At 46.0% G+C, this 17,361-nt stretch overlaps 1 protein-coding gene across 1 annotated transcript in view; it reads left to right on the top strand.

Annotated features, from left to right (window-relative positions):
• pcdh15a (protocadherin-related 15a) overlaps nt 1–8,291 on the top strand; it is a 208,317-nt gene extending 200,026 nt beyond the window's left edge. The window contains exons 40-44 of the mRNA XM_076974343.1: nt 689–724; nt 1,583–1,656; nt 5,497–5,614; nt 5,974–7,761; nt 8,161–8,291. Coding sequence (XP_076830458.1) covers nt 689–724; nt 1,583–1,656; nt 5,497–5,614; nt 5,974–7,728 — 1,983 coding nt within the window. The 3' untranslated portion in view covers nt 7,729–7,761; nt 8,161–8,291. The remainder of the gene's footprint in view (nt 1–688; nt 725–1,582; nt 1,657–5,496; nt 5,615–5,973; nt 7,762–8,160) is intronic.
• Nucleotides 8,292–17,361: the final 9,070 nt, after the last annotated feature.

Below are 17,361 nucleotides of genomic sequence, written 5' to 3'. Positions count from 1 at the left end.
GGTCGTTTTTGATTCCTCTGAGGTAGGAAGGCTCCCTGTTCCTCATCTCCCCAATCTGCCAGTAGTGCCTGAGGGAGAATTAGAGTAGAATCTCAATGAGATGGACGCCGAGATAGAAGGGTTGCCATTACCTCTGTTTTTACACTCAAGCAGAGAGACGAGGACTCTGTTTTTTATTGAAAAGGCTTATCTAATCCGGCCCTGTGCCTTACATGACTTTCCTCAGGAAGCTTTAGAAAAAGAGACGCGTGTACGCGTTATGTCAGCGCACGAGTCAAAGCGTCTGTCCTCGTGTGCATATTCTCTCCGTCTTGACCTTTTCACGGCCACTCCACTTTACCATTTGCGTTCTTTTAATGGTAGCTTATTAAGAGAGCAGCTTCTCTGCTCCGCTGTGCTGCCCTGCATCCCCCCCCCCCCCCCCCCCCCCCCCACAGGGGTGTGTGTCTGACTTGCTCTCTCTCTGTCCTGTGGCACCGGCTGTAGTCTTTAACCCAGTTTGTTTGCCCCACCCCTCCTTATTTCCTCCTAACCCACACATTTCCCACTCTTCATCTTTGAGTGTTATTTTTTTTCCAACCGTCGTCTGCCTTCCCTCGCGTTCTCTTTTGTTCTTGTCATCCGTTTTCTCTCCTTTTCTTCTGCTGTTTTCTCTTGATCGATGCCTTCTCTCCCTCGTTCTCTTCAGCAGCAGCTGCTGAGGCCGTCCTTGCTCAGGCCCGAGGTAGTGTCTTCATTTTCCTCTCATGCCTTTTTGGCTACGTTCACATTTTGGGGCCCGTTGTTCCGTTCCAAATTTTGGCTCAGATCAGATTGGCATATCTTGACAGTTCACATTCATAATCACAAGTCACCCATATCTGCAAACTGAATGTGTCTCTGCACATGTGCACAATGACACGTTTTTGTAATGTTGTGTTGACACCAGCAGCAAAAAACATCATATTTGTGAGGTGACTCATGGTAATAAAACCTGCAAAATGAACGTCCTAGCTGGTGTGTGCACCACATTCGGCTCTGGAGGACAGGAAACAGTTCCTCAGCTGTGCTTGATCAGGGGGAGAAGACGAGTGAAAAGCATCCCGACTCCCAGCTTTTGCTGTTGTCACGGATGCTGTTGTCACGGTCGTTGCTCTCCTCCCTTGCTGTTTTCACAACAACAGCACCAAGCAAAAAGCCACATGAATTCTGGTCTCATTCTCATTCAAGTCACCTGTCCAGAGACAGGAATATGATCTCAGACCACATATCAAAGCTACACAGCCCAGAAAAATCTGATTTATGTCATATCAAGGCCAAAGTCGTATTTGTGTCACTTAAGGTTGATAATGTGAACGTAGCCTTTTTTCTTTAAAATTATATCCCCTTTTCTGTAGTGGCCCTAGTAGTTGCTATATGACGGGTCAGATGTGAAAGTATTCATCATGTTGAATACGATACCTTCATTTCGTCCATACTGTATCGGGTCCATTTCCTGTTGATAATTGTGTAAGATTAAATTGTGTTCAGTTTCAACTCCTGACATTGTTTGTTTATGACTTGTTGGGATGTTTGGATTGACATGTTTGTGTTCTTGGTTCAGGCACTCTCTATGGAGTCGGGTATTGACCCTGGGCAAGACTACATTGCACCAGACTACTATAACTATGATCAAATGTAAGTTCAAAATGAACACGTGTTTGTGCATGCATGTATGCATGTGTGTGTTTGTCTGTCCACCCATCTGTCTGTCTGTCTGTCTGTGTGCTCCTGTGTCTGCATGCATATGTGTACATGTGTGTGTACATGTGTGTGTACATGTGTGTGTACATGTGCTAGTGTGAATGTGCTTTGTGGTAACCAGACTAAAAAATTTTTAAAAAGCAGCACACAACACTTTGATGTTTAAAAATTCAGCATTTGCTAGTTTATTATTGTGTAGGCACATAATTGAAAGACCTGGAGAAGATTCCTCTTCTCTCTTATGTCTGTGCACTTAGTGGGATCACCACAGCTAGTCACAGCAGATCTGGGCGTAGCACAAAGACAACACAATTCCCATCCCAACCGTTTGGCTACATGCTGAAGGACAGTCCAGTCTGTGCCTTTTGCTAACATGGGCTCTCAGCTCTCTACACACCACCAGCTGCTCCAGTGCCAGGACTGGGCTGGTTGCCACCAGTAGTGACTGATATTACTGCCAGCTGCCCACCTTATCTTACGTTTCACATTGTTGTTGTTGATGTGCTGCTAATATGAATGAGAAAAATAATGGTTTGTATTGTCTGCAGAAAACAGACTTGCAAAGAAGTGGAAAAACATTTTTTGCAGCATTACAAATAATGTTCCTCTTCAGAATTGCAGCTAGGCTGCACATTTGAGTCAGTGCTAAATAAAGACGCTCAGCTAACATGGTGATGAGTACCACCCCAAAAAAATTGTATTATGGTAATATAGTAATGTGTAAAGTGCATTTTATATCTTGAAAATTTATTTTTGTTTATTTGGAACATGGTGGCACTGAAATCGGGATTAGCCTGGTTATAGTTGGTCATCACAGCTGGTGTGTGTGTGTGTGTGTGTGTGTGTGTGTGTGTGTGTGTGTGTGTGTGTGTGTGTGTGTGTGTGTGTGTGTGTGTGCAAGTGTATCTGGAAACGTGTGTCTTTGATAGCGATACACTCGGGTGATGCACATATTTTCCCTAATTGAATATATGTTTAAATGTAGGCATTAAAGAAGCATACACCACCCATGACTGTCCAACTCTGAGAGATATTCAGGAATACTAGAATACTACAGCAATCCGAGGAAATCTGAAATCCTGGGATGAGATTCAGCATTAGACTCTATCTATCTCTCTTCTGGCCTTTTGTCATTCGTCATCCTTAATGTTTACCCTTTTCCCTCCCTCCAAGTGGGTTCAATTACTCTGTCTGAGACCACCTGAGCCCAAGTTCCTCTCTGAGTGTGGAGGAGGGAGGTGGAGAAGGAGAAACGAACGAGACGGTCGCAGAGCTGAACTGCACAACAGTCTGAGAGCTGCGAAAAACACTACAGAAGAGCATCCAGTGACGTATGAACACGGAGGAGAAGGGGCGAGAGGCAGTTGAGGGGCAGTTGAGGGAGTGTTGGGGCAGTTGAGGGTCAGTTGAAGAAGCGAGGGGGAGTTGAGAGGCAGTTGAGGGAGTGTTGGGGGAGTTGAAGGGCAGTTGAGGGAGTGTTGGGGGAGTTGAAGGGCAGTTGAGGGAGTGTTGGTGGAGTTGAAGGGCAGTTGAGGGAGTGTTGGGGGAGTTGAAGGGCAGTTGAGGGAGTGTTGGGGGAGTTGAAGGGCAGTTGAGGGAGTGTTGGTGGAGTTGAAGGGCAGTTGAGGGAGTGTTGGTGGAGTTGAAGGGCAGTTGAGGGAGTGTTGGGTGAGTTGAGAGGCAGTTGAGGGAGTGTTGGGGGAGTTGAGAGGCAGTTGAGGGAGTGTTGGGAGAGTTGAGAGGCAGTTGAGGGAGTGTTGGTGGAGTTGAGAGGCAGTTGAAGGAGTGTTGGGGGAGTTGAAGGGCAGTTGAGGGAGTGTTGGGGGAGTTGAAGGGCAGTTGAAGGAGTGTTGGGAGAGTTGAGAGGCAGTTGAGGGAGTGTTGGGAGAGTTGAGAGGCAGTTGAAGGAGTGTTGGGGGAGTTGAAGGGCTGTTGAGGGAGTGTTGGGAGAGTTGAGAGGCAGTTGAAGGAGTGTTGGGAGAGTTGAGAGGCAGTTGAGGGAGTGTTGGGAGAGTTGAGAGGCAGTTGAGGGAGTGTTGGGAGAGTTGAGAGGCAGTTGAATGAGTGTTGGGGGAGTTGAAGGGCTGTTGAGGGAGTGTTGGGAGAGTTGAGAGGCAGTTGAATGAGTGTTGGGGGAGTTGAAGGGCTGTTGAGGGAGTGTTGGGAGAGTTGAGAGGCAGTTGAAGGAGTGTTGGGAGAGTTGAAGGGCTGTTGAGGGAGTGTTGGGAGAGTTGAGAGGCAGTTGAGGGAGTGTTGGGGGAGTTGAAGGGCTGTTGAGGGAGTGTTGGGAGAGTTGAGAGGCAGTTGAGGGAGTGTTGGGTGAGTTGAGAGGCAGTTGAGGGAGTGTTGGGAGAGTTGAGAGGCAGTTGAGGGAGTGTTGGGGGAGTTGAAGGGCTGTTGAGGGAGTGTTGGGAGAGTTGAGAGGCAGTTGAGGGAGTGTTGGGTGAGTTGAGAGGCAGTTGAGGGAGTGTTGGGGGAGTTGAAGGGCAGTTGAGGGAGTGTTGGGGGAGTTGAGAGGCAGTTGAGGGAGTGTTGGGGGAGTTGAGAGGCAGTTGAGGGAGTGTTGGGGGAGTTGAAGGGCAGTTGAGGGAGTGTTGGGTGAGTTGAAGGGCAGTTGAGGGAGTGTTGGGGGAGTTGAAGGGCAGTTGAGGGAGTGTTGGGGGAGTTGAGAGGCAGTTGAGGGAGTGTTGGTGGAGTTGAAGGGCAGTTGAGGGAGTGTTGGGGGAGTTGAAGGGCAGTTGAAGGAGCGTTGGGGGAGTTGAAGGGCAGTTGAGGGAGTGTTGGGGGAGTTGAGAGGCAGTTGAGGGAGTGTTGGGTGAGTTGAAGCGAGAAGGAGTTGAGGGGCAGATGAGGAAGTTGAGAGGCAGATGAGGGATTGAGAGGGAGTTGAGAGGGAGTTGAGGAGGCGGTAAACTGGCTGTGACACTTATAGCAGCCCATATGGTGAGTGGAAGAGAACTGGCCAACACTGCCATAAGAACAGATGGTAAGCAAATATTGTGTGCTGATCTGCGAGGGCGAGGAGGGTCGAGCACTCGAGGGAATGTGGCCACCTCGATGAGAAGAAAGGCTTAAACCACCAACAGCATCCTGCATCTCCACTCCGCTAGACCAGATAGAGTTATTAGGGGGTCTTGACTCTGTCACCAGCAGATTTTCCAAGACTTTAGAATCAACGCAACGCTACATTTCATCTCCCAGTGGTTTCCTGCGTTTCCAGCCCATCTCATGCAAATGCCATATTCACGCAATAAAGTGGCCCAGATGGACCCTAATGAGCAGTGATCTGAGATGAAGCTCTCATCACTACGCTGCATGCTTTAACCTCAGGAGTCTTGTGCACAGGTGGCATTTGTGTAGTTTATTGCCTGGTTAACTTCTTCAACATGTTGTATAATATAACACTTTGAAAAAATATGCAGTGTATTTCCCTTTGACTGCATTGGAATTACTTTCTCATCATGACTAAAGACTAAATACTCTTTTAAACTTAAGGTTCTGTCCATTTTCCTCTGCTGATCTTGAGATACCAACATGGTTTAAAAAAAATGCTTGTTTTACTCAGAAGGTAGGAGCGCTAAGAAATCCAGATGTCATTTAAATGCCACTTAAATAATAGGCAGCCGGTGTTCAAATGTCCTGTTTCCCTGGAAAGCTGAAAGCTTGTGTACTTTACTGCAATTCAATTGTGTGTGTGTGTGTGTGTGTGTGTGTGTGTGTGTGTGTGTGTGTGTGTGTGTGTGTGTGTGTGTGTGTGTATGTTTCATCCTGAAGGTATGATCCCTATCCTACATATGGAAGTCGCAGGAGGTTAATATCTCCCATGTACGACGAGTACGGCGAAGCCCTCGGAGAAGATGACGGCTATTACTACAACCCCTATGGGCAAGAGGTAATATTTCACTTTATTCACTGGTAGATCAAAACGTGTGGACAGAAGTTTCATTCAAAATGTATTGATTTTTCATGTTTATTTGGCAATCAGTTTTATTAAACAAGTATGGGTCTGATAAGACAAGATTTTATTAATCTCAAAAGAGGAATTATAGTTTGATATTGAAAGATGTCTGAGTAAATCCAGGATATGAGGGTTTGAATAGGCCCCATGTCACCTTAGATTTCTCTTTTGTTTGGAAAGTTGTTGAGACCTAAACAAAAACTTTTCTTCTTCCTTGTTTAGTGTCAGGATGGAATGTACATGTGATTGTCATAATGCTGTAATAGTCTTAATAGGAAATAATCTCACCACAGGCGGGCAGAGGGAGAGGTGGGCGGGGACGAGGGCGCGGTAAGCAGGTAGGATTCAGAGACTTTCCTCCAGAGGATGAGATTGGTCCCGCCGAGCCAGAACCTCCCGTTGAGGACGTGATTGGGCCAGCAGAGCCAGAAGCACCTGCAGAGCCAGAGGAGTCCACAGCTTCGAAGAAGCTGAAGGCGGTCCTGAAACTCAGCAGGCTAATCGCTGCGGGGAAAAAATTAGAGAAGGTTCACACCTCACCTTGGAAGAAGGCCAGGATCTTCCCACTGATGTTTGGGAAGAGGAGAAAGGACAAAGACTACGCCAAGCTGACATCTGCACGCCGTATTGGCAGTCAAGAGAGTCTGACGGAGGGCCAAAGCCCGACCGGCTCCATTGACAGTGGCGAGTCCTCGGGAAAGGCTCAACTTGGAAAAATGCTGAAACGCATCGACGTGGGTAAAAAGGCGCAAATGAGGAAGAAGTCACAGGGCAGTGTCAGTCGTAGTTCTGCTAGTGAGAAGGACGAGTCTGCACCCGAGTCAGAAAAATCCAAAGTGTCCATCAGTGTCAGCGAACCGGACTACAGTGGCTCTGAAGCAGAAAGCAGGGACAGGACGGGACTGGAGGAGGATGGGTCCTCGGTAGTGAGCAGCACCGCAGACAAGGACTACCTGAAGGTGGACCTGGAGAGGGACGATGCCAATGAGAGCACCGTTGACTCGGAGTCGGAACCGGAGGAACCAGAGGAGTCTGATGAAGAAAGTAAGTCTAAGACTGGGACGGAGCAATCTGGAACTGAAAGAGATTCAGAGTTAGATAAAGAGTCAGGGACTGGGAAGGAGTCAGACTCAGCAGACAGGTCCGGCTCAGAGGAGGAATCGGAGTCAGAAAAATCCTCCAAAACAGAAAAAGATTCCAAATCTGAGAAGACATCTGCGACAGAAAAATCAGGAACCGAAGAAGAATCCGATGAGGAAGAAGACGGTAGTCCAGAATCCAAAGAATCTGAAGCTTCGGGGTCTAGGTCAGAGGTTTCAACCACTCACTCGTCCATGAAGTCGTCACGCACTGAAGCTAGTAGAGGATCTTCAGAGAGATCAAGTGTGAGGAGCAGTGCAAGTGCCAGCGTTTCTGGTACAGCTAGATCCAGCGCCAGTGTCTCCAAGAGTACAAAGGCCTCTAGCAGCAGATCTATGGACTCCCAAGGGTCATCAGCTCAGTCTTCTGTGAGGTCTGGAAGCGTTGGTGTCAGTGATGCGGAGTCAGGAAGATCTGTGAGGAGCCGATCTGAGTCGTCCGCCTCGGGACGTAGCAGATCTGTGGCGTCCGACACGGAAGCATCAGACGCCGCGTCTGTGACCGGCAGTGAAGGAAGCACCACCAGTTCCAGATCTTCAGGGGGAAGCAGACGTTCCCTCAAATCAGTCCTCACACACTCCTCCCAAGACATTATAGAGGAAGAGAGCGAGGAGGGCTCAGAAGGGGAAGAACCTGACAAGGATGAGGAGGAGGAGGAGGCTACAGAAGAAAGCAGGGAGTCTTCAGGTGGGGCGAGTGATGGGGCAGCGTCTGTAAACACAGATGATCCAAGCTCGTACGCCGACGCTCCTTACGGAACCGAGAGCGTGAGCGAGAGCTCGGACGAGGGGTTTGGGGGCTTGTCGCCCATCGCTGAGGTGGATGAAGACGCCTTAACATCTGGCAGCGGGAGAAATGAAGGAACTTCAGATGCACAGTCTGAATCAGGGAGTTCCACAGCTTTCTAAGGACGGACAGAGAGGGGGAATGCAAGTTCTACAGTAAGACTGAATTTCATCTGCTCCTGCTCTGAAGTGCAGTGCATTTCCCTTCTGCTCTTCCAGCCTCTGTTTCCCCCCCACATTTTTGGAGTGCCTCTCACTGAACTCTTTCCACTACTGCATGGACATAGAGACTAGGGCACTTTAATCTTTCTCTGCTCTTGGGTGAAATTTTTGGGTGAACATTGCTCCTTTACTTCCTTTACTTTCTTTTGTATAAACTGGAGGCCCTAAATATTTTATTACTTTTATAACTTTAAATAATAATGTGTAGTAATAATTATGTGTAGCTCTTTTAAATTCAAGGTCAAATTATTGTTGTTTTTTTTAAGCCTAACGTTAACTCCTAAGGTTGATATATGTGGTTGTGACATTGTGTATCGCTGTGATCTCTCTCAGACTGGAAGACAAAAGAGGATCAAGTTATCAGTGGAGAGGGACGGTGAGTCCACGACTACAGGGGACGAGAGTGGGTCAGACGTCCAGCGACGTCACCTGCCACTCATCAACAGCCACAGCAACATCAATGGCTCCATGTACGTGGCACAGAACGGGACTGTCATCAGAACCCGGAGACCGCCGTATCCAAACAACCTAAAACTCAACTCACCTGGCCGACTAGGCAAGCAGTTTAAGAAACTAGACAAGCTGGGAGTTACACACGAGGAGAACCTGCCTTTAAATAGTACAGCAGATAATGGGCCCAGTATAGGATCCACTGGTGTGCTTTCATCTGTGGTTGACAGCAACCTCAACATCAGGTCCTCCAGTGAGTCCTTTGGGTCTAGTATAGGGCCAAAATCCAACCTTGTTAAAGCCCAGTTGGACAAGGACCGGGGACAGGAACAGGAGTCATCCGTGGACAATGAGGAGAACAGAGAGACTTTGGAGTCTCCGAGTGACCATACGCTGTCAGACGAGGAGGAACTGTGGATGGGTCCCTGGAACAACCTTCACATACCAATGACAAAACTCTGATTCAAAACAGAAAGAAAAAAATCTGTTTAACATGCACAAGTCACCAACCAAGGCTGACCAAAAATTGTTATCATACCTGGAATCCATTTTTTTAAATGAGTATCAAATTGCTTTTTATCTAAATTGCTGATTAAATCTAATGTCAGCAACAAAATGTGGAAAGAAGAATTGAGCTTTTCAGTTTCATTTTCCATGCCATTTTTTTCTTTACTGTTTAAAAAGCAACAAATGTGAAGAATGTGTAGCTAACTAAAACTCTTTTAGGAAGTGTTCTTTACACCTGTGTTTGAAGAGTTCATATTCATATTTCAGTGCAATCACACTCAACCTCTAATTTTAAATCTTTCTGGGATTCGTTACATGAACAGTGCATACTAGCAGGACTTTTATTCTGTCTTGTTGAATGATTTTGAATCATGTTGAATGATTTTTTCTCCTTTTTTCCTTAGTTTTTTGTTTTTAACCAAGAATTATACAGCTGTGATGGCCCTGATATTTTGAATAAAAAATGACAATCTCCATATGTCTGTATTAGAATATATTCTAGATAGAATATGAACAAATGTTTTCATAACTTCAGATGCTCATGCTGCATATAAAAATTGAAATCGTTTTCATCTTTCTTTTCTGAAGTGGAGATGCCAGGTTCAGTTTTAAGGTTGGTTTTAAGGTGTTTTTTTTTCTAACATTTGCCCCATTTGCCCCATTATGCTGACAGGTATGTGACAGGTATCTGTCAGCATAACATTCACATGCCTCACAAAAGATAATTGCTGTGAGATATGAATGTTTGTCCATCCAAACCATGATTGCAACTGTGGGGAAAATTGAAAAAACACAGACAGGGTAAATCGCTGATGATGATGACAAACTGTTCGGGACACAAGAGAAATGTATTTATTTATTTACTTAATTATTATTTTTGTGTTTCCTTTGACCTCTCCAGATGTCTGAGGTCATACTGACTTATGAGATAGCCTTAGCAGATTAGATGGTGATTTTGACCCATGATTAGTATAATGTGATCTATGTAATGTTCTGATACATTTCTCTAACTTGCTTAGAGCCAACTAATGTCATCTGCCACTAGGTGGCGTTCCTCTCTTAGGACGGAGAGCTGCACTTTTAGCACATATACATGAGTGCATGACTTCTCTTTCCTTGCAGGCTGTTCTCTTTTAGGTGTTTCTGAGTGCGTGCGTTTCAAACATGCATATTGGTGGATATACTGGTTTGTCTTCACATGGCGTGTTGTGTGCAGAGGTTATTTTATAGGGTCTAGTGATCTAGTTCTCTGCTAGCAGCACTCACACACTTGTCATCATTCCATCAAATGCATTGGAATTTCTTCAGTTATTTACGAGATGACATCCAGATGCTGCCTGTGGGCATGTTTTATACAGAACCATGTATTATACGTAAACAAGACATGTGTCATTAGTAAACAGGATGGCACTTTCGGAATAGTTTATCTGAGTATGAAGAGTAGAACGTCCTATGTTTCATAAAATGGTCGTCTTTTCCACAGGTGCTGTACGACGTCTCTTCCTTCAACCCCAGTCAGGTGTGCTCTGACTCACACGCTAGTGACTGATCCTGTTTGGCACTGTGCCACCATTCTGTCTCGGTCCTTGTTAGCTGAATATTTGTGTCAACAGACTGTAAGTGCTCTGTGTGTGTGTGTGTGTGTGTGTGTGTGTGTGTGTGTGTGTGTGTGTGTGTGTGTGTGTGTGTGTGTACCTGGCTTTTTTTTTTTCAAATGCGAGCTGTTTTTGTGGGTGACTGTGTCTCAGAAAGTTGCAACATCACATTCCGCAGGGCTCAGGGGATCCAGAACTTCTTCCTGTTGCTGATTCAGTGAAGAATGGAACCCAATTAGGGGGCGTGTCTCACCTCGTGTTTTTTCCTCAGGTACCATTAGCAGATACGCACCTACACACAACCAATAATGCACTGAACACGCGTGAATGTGCTCATGTAGCTGTAGAACCGTACTACGTGGTCCTCGCGGGCCTCCGTCAGAGGGAGATGATAACGAGCGTTCCTGGAAGCGTCTGCTTTTCATGCTCAGCCTGTGTGTGGCGTGCACACCGCTGTAATGTGCTCCTGGAACCCCTAGCCAAGGCCTTTTGATCAGGGCTAGATGAGCCTTGCCTGAGTGGTCTCAAATTCAGACTGTAGCTTAACCAGCAGGTTACAGAACTACCATTACTGCTGAATGAGATGACTTATTATTATAATTACCCAAGATTATATGATTAGCCTCCAAGTGTCAAAGTGCCGGGTAGGAGGACACTCAGGTAGGTAAGTGTGTGTGTGTGTGTGTGTGTGTGTGTGTGTGTGTGTGTGTGTGTGTGTGTGTGTGTGCAACCTCGTGCGTGCCTGTGTGCATGCACCGTGCAGAAGGATGAACGTGTTTGCATGGGACGTGTGTGTGTGTGTGTGTGTGTGTGTGTGTGTGTGTGTGTGTGTGTCGGCGAGGCATGCTTGAGAATGGGTGTGGATATGTCATCGTGTCTAAGTGATATCCTCACTAAGCACTGTGACAGACAGACATAAATGCAGCTTGTGAGGTGGTGAGGGATAATTGTGTGGTATAAATGTTGAAAATGAATTTTCGCACTGTGGTACAACCACACCGAGAGAAGAAAAGGCCGTTCTAGTTTCAGACACACTCTTTCGCCTCGGGACGTACCAGGGCCTTCAGCCACACTCACACGTCCTGGTTGTTTTATGTGCCAAGAAGCCACACCAGCAGGATACCTGGGTGGAGAGATCTGCCTCCTCTGTATCTGCAGGCATGTAAATAAGAGCCTGAAATGATAGTCTGCAATCTGCATTAATGTAGTGGCCCGCAGATTATGGCTATAATATTTCCTGCAGCATGCGAAGAGCTGCACTATCATCAGATGACGGGTGTGAGTGTGAGGATCCATCAGGCCGTTCTGCACCCTGGACCCAAACGCCCCGTCTTCCTGCGATAATGCCGTTCCTCCTCTGGCCAACGTTTCTGCTGTTTTCCCTTTCTGTCTTCTGTCTGAAATTGATTACATATCTGAAATGGGGTTGTTCTCTATAAAACAGGATTCAGGTTTGCCTGACTTTGCAGCAGGTCACGTGAGAAACTCATGCAAAGTCAGAGTGATGATGTGGGCTTAGTGATTGATTAGGTGTCTGTGCTGTATAAACACATCTCTACTGCCCCCTACTGGTGCTTTTGTAGTTACCACTCCTACTCATTCAAGCTGGTGGCTCAGAAATTGATGTTTCAGAAGGGCACAAAAAGTATGGGTCACGTGACCAGCAGTCTCTCCATCTCCGTCTGCTTTTCCTGAGTTTTTGTTTTGGATCTGGTTTGGTTTCATTTTGTTATAGTAAGTGCTACATGTAAATGGACATCAGTCATTACTGTTGTGGTTTGGTCCAGCAGCAGATGATGTCTGTAATGGTCACTGGCTCTCACCAGGTCAGGTTGGCAATTTGAGGAAGATGTTTTTGTTGTGACGTCTGTGTACCTCCACCATGTGCTGTGATTATTTTTAGTGCTCCATTTGATGTTTTTTTTTTATTTTTCAAGGCAATTTAAAAAACCCATTTCTGGCTGCATAAAATATACATTGTTGGTTTTGAGCACTTATAATTTCTGACCTGCACATGGTTATTTTTAAAATGTACTCGTACTCAAATTATGTTTTAACTGACAGGCAGACAAGCACGCACACACACACACACAAAATAATCCAGAGTAGCTATTCACGGAGTCATCCCACCCGAAGGGTTTTATTATTTCTGAACTGCTGGGTGTGTTGAAAAATAGATAGTTCACAGTCTGGCCCGTTTAATGAGTGGGTGTTCGGTTTCATGGTTTTGTATTCTCATATGTATTTATGTATGAGCGGTGGCCTGCTTGTGCCACCATACTGCATACTACTGAGAAAACAGCACAGTGACCTGATCATTTTTTCAGTGATCAGTCTGAAGTGCTCCTCTCTTAATCAGCAGTGCAGTGGAGCACGTGGAGAGAGGATGTTGGCACATGCTAAATGCACAGTGTTATGAGCAGATAGACAGGTGTAAAAGTCACTGTAAAGAATAAGAATATTGTGCTGTGGTCTTCTGTGCTTCAGAACGTGGACCAGTGGGCCCAGTTGGAGAAGATGTAAAGCCGTACACACGTGTGTGTGTGTGTGTGTGTGTGTGTGTGTGTGTGTGTGTGTGTGTGTGTGTGTGTGTGTGTGTGTGTGTGTGTTTTCACGGGTGCATGCGTGTGTGTGTATGTGTGGGTGCAGTCCAATGGCGACTGGCGTCTGTGGCCAGGTCCAGGATGATGTGTGTGTGTGTATGCGTGTGTGTGCTATTCCAGGCCTACTGTGTCTGGCTCCCATAAAGCCTCAGTGCACAGAAGCAAACAAGGCTGTCTCCACACTTTACACACTGAGTGTAAATGAACACATCACCACCACAATGCTGTGATGTGGTCTCGCGTCTGTGTGGTCCCGCGGGAGAAAAGGAGAGAGGTGAGAGGGTCAGCCTTGGTGGGGGCTTCTCTCTCTCTCTCTCTCTCTCTCTCTCTCTCTCTCTCTCTCTCTCTCTCTCTCTCTCTCTGTCTGCTAAAAAAATTGGGTGTGTGTAACAAGAGAAGAGAAACAAAGACTGACTTTACTACGGTGGACTGCTGCCAGAGCCTACGACAGTGTGAGGTTTGGCTGTTCAGAAGCTAAACTGGGGAGAAAGGCGCTGAGGGGGGGTTAAACCTGCAGGCTGGGAGTCGCATGCATGTTCACGTCCTCCAGCTGGCTACTGCTCACACAGCCCATCAGCTGTAAGCAGAGTGGTCCCATTTAGTCATCCATCACAGTTACGGAGTCTTGAAAGCTCCTACGTCTGAATCATGGTGATTTGGTTAACGTACAATTCATGAGAAAATGCATGGCTCTTTCTGTGCAAAGGTTTCATAATAGCAACGTGTATAGCAAAAGTGTTTGCTATTGCTTTGTTTGGACAAGTGTATTTAGTTATTCCTAGTTTTTTTTTTTAACTAGACTGCTTGAAACTTTAACTTTTATAACATTTACTTTTTGTTATAAGTTTGTTATTTGTTATTTTATGAAACATTTACTTATATAAAACTGCATTGCAGCATAAGACAACAGTGTAAACAGGAAGAACAGCTCTGGTGCAGATTGTGTGATACCGGTCCGTTAGAGGACATCATCAATACACACTGTTACTGTGGAGGGACCAGGACAAGTGAGTGGGTCCGAATCATCGTCGCCTACGGTTACGCCACACAATACCCCTGTTGTAATGGACAAGCTCATTATAAGAAGATGATCAAATAAATGTCACCATCACAGGGCGATGATAACATGGAAGAGAGGGGAGAATGATTTCTTATGCACTCTGCGGCGAGCTGAAAAGCCCGTTGAAATCCCTGTCAACCGGAGGAATAAAGGAACGGCCTGGACTTGTTGACACCTGCTCGCTACGGTACATGGGAGTTCGGAGGAGGCAGTGAAGCTGAGTTAAAAACACTTACTCCTGCAGCTGCTACAGAACCGGGCACTACGCTCGGACCCTGCAGGCCCGCCACACACCTGGGGCTGGTACACAGGTCTCTCTGCTCCTCCGAGTCGGTGCTTAAGCGCTGGTTTGGCAGTGGCTGGTTCATCTGTGTTGTGTTCTGCTGTGTTGTGCAACACAGCTGCACACATGCGTGGTTGGGAAGCCCACACAGGCAGGCATTGTCCTGCTAATGGTGTGTTTACCCAACTTGTTCTTATCACCCAGGGCTTGATTGCTCTCGTATTGCACATCATCCACTTAATTCCTTCTCACCTCTATCATTATGCAACCACAGAGGGATTCAAAGTAAGACGTTAACTCATTGTGTCCAAAACTAACAAGCAGAAACACTTGTGTACATATAAAAGTGCCCTTTATTTTTTTAATTCAACATTCTGTGGGGATTGTTTTGTTTTTTCTACAGAGCATTTGAATAATTGAGAGTAATTTATCACCAGCAATCATTTGCTAATTTAGTGAACACGGTGAAACACACAAACACACGCTGAACAAGCAGCAACAAGCACGTGGCCACGTTCATCCCTCTGTGTGTCTGCGGATCCATCTCCCCACCCCTGCTTTCACTCACCAGCCTTGATCTTCTCATCAGCCTTGATGTTCTCACCACCACTGTCTGGGGGTCCTGAGGTTACCAGCATGAAAACCTGCTGCAGATCTGACCACGTTCTTTCCCCCATTTCAGTTCCATTTAGTTATTATTATTATTGTTGTTATTATTATTATTGTTGTTGTTTGTGATGTGCATGTTCTGAATGTTTGCAAGTCTGCAACATTATGCTTGTGTGCACACTCTATGGATGTACATCTACCTGTGGAGAAAGTCTAGCTCCACACATTGTGGCATTGCTCTCCAGCCAAGCGCTAGGTGCTAGAGTGCGTGTGTGTGTGCATGCACATGCATTTGTGTGTGTGTATGGGGGGGTGTGTGTGCATGCACATGCATTTGTGTTGGGGAGGTGTGTGTGCATGCACGAGGAAGCTCGGAGTATAACTGTGCTCACATGAGTCATCTAAACTACTTCTCCACCTGCCCCTGTTCTCTGATGTTTGACTCGCTTGATGGCACCTTTAATTAGTCTCAAATGGATGATAATTAGGTGACCAGTAAAATGACATGATAAATATGATAAGCAGGAGAAAATCCTCATTAGTTCACTGAACAGAACCGGCCAGCTGTTCACTATTTCCCGCTGCTCGGCTGTGGCGTGGAGTGACTGTGGAATTCTTATAGCTTTAATCAAGAAGCAGTACTTTGCTCATGGGGCTGTGGTCTCTTAAAGGTAATACTAATTTGAAGAACATCACCAGTACCCAATGATTGAGTAAACAATAATTCCGCCATTCATTTCAGATTCACAACTGAATCACATTGCTGTAAGTTTAACCATGTTTATGAAAAATAATTTTTAAGTTTCTTTTTTTATTAAAAATAATATTCCATCTGCTAAGAGCTTAGACATTAACATCTACAAGAACTCTATGGCATGTTGACCTGTTAGACTCGTGTTCATGTTGCATTTTTTGGTTTGACCACTAGAGGGAGAAGGGGGTCTTCTTGTACGATGGTGGCGAATCCTTATTGTCTGCTGTATATATCACAGCATTTCAAATAAATAAATAAAGAAATTGGGGGATTTTTTTGTGGGGTGGTGGGAGGTGTTTGTGGTGTGTGCATGCGTGTGTGTGTGTGTGTGTGTGTATATTTTACTGGAACTGTACTGTAGCAGTACTGTTCTGCGCTTTAAACATGAGTGTATGTGGCATTAATGTCTCATCCAAGACCACTTTGAAACCACAGCAGGACAGCTAGGCTAATATATGGAAATGTCCAAAACACCACACACGCAGTCATAAGAAACACCACGGCCTGACACGTCTGTCTGAATTTCATGGGTGATGCTCCTAATGTAAAAATCGTTTGTGAACTGTAACTGGGCTGGAGATGCTTTCAGACAGCTCAGTTCTTTGATGTCCACTGGCCCTGGACCATGGACCAGAATGGGACTGTGGTCTGCATCCTGCCCAGCCCAGGGTCTCACTCCCCTCCAGGGATGTGAGTGTGACAGGAGGCCTTACGTCCTTGTGCGGCCCTAACTCGCCAATGCTGCAGCCATCTGCTCAATGTCCTCTTCCTCCCTCCTCAGCCTCCTCTTCCTCCCTGCTCATCCCTCCAGTGTAGCTCTTCGTTCTGTTCACTCTGCTCTCACTTTCTAATGAAGGTTTAGGATGGGGAGGAGGTGGGGGTGGAGGTGGGGGGTGGAGGAGGAGGTGGGGGTGGTGCATGTGTTATATAGCATAGCCTCACCCAGCCTGTCTCTGGCTGTCAGTCTGCCTGTCTCTCAAACCCCACCCCCCGCTACCACTGTGTGTGTGTGTGTGCGTGTGTGTGTGCGTGTGTGTGTGTGTGTGCGCGTGTGCACTGTTCTGCGTAGAGGGAGATCCGTGTGTGTGTGTGAGAGGATGCGGATCATTACTTGGAGTGTGATGAATGTTGGTATGTGTCTGTCTGTGTGTGTGTGTGTCTGTGCGTCTGTGCGTCTGGCGACAGTCTGACAGTCACTGGAGTCTCTAGATTTCTCTTTTGAACTGGTGATGTGGCCCCTCACAGAATCAATCAATCTCCATTAATGAAGAGCCTCTTTGCAGAACTTTTAGAACAATTCAGCACATTTTTAAATAACATTTGTTTTATTTTATTTACCTTAGTAATGTGCAGTATCTCAAAAGTCTTTGTCCCTGAGTTGGTTGGGAGGAGAATATTTAGATGTTTCAGTCATCTGGCTACACAACATGCCTACCCTATCATTTGTTAGCAGGACAAGTTTACATCTCAGTCACAGCTCAGTAGGAAATCATTCAAATATTTTGCCAGTAATTAGGCAGATACCAAACCAGCTGACAATGTGCAATCTTCCAACACACAAACATTTGGAAAAACTACATGTAGTTGTACACATCTCAGCTGATAATTAACTCCATCATTACTGCATTGTTGCTTGTTTCTAACTTCATGACCAGGGTCATTTTCTATCACCA

The sequence above is a fragment of the Brachyhypopomus gauderio genome, chromosome 15 (assembly GCF_052324685.1).
Source record: "Brachyhypopomus gauderio isolate BG-103 chromosome 15, BGAUD_0.2, whole genome shotgun sequence".
NCBI lineage: Eukaryota > Metazoa > Chordata > Actinopteri > Gymnotiformes > Hypopomidae > Brachyhypopomus > Brachyhypopomus gauderio.
The sequence above is the reverse complement of the archived record's forward strand: the minus strand, read 5'-3'. Positions and strand labels throughout refer to the sequence as shown.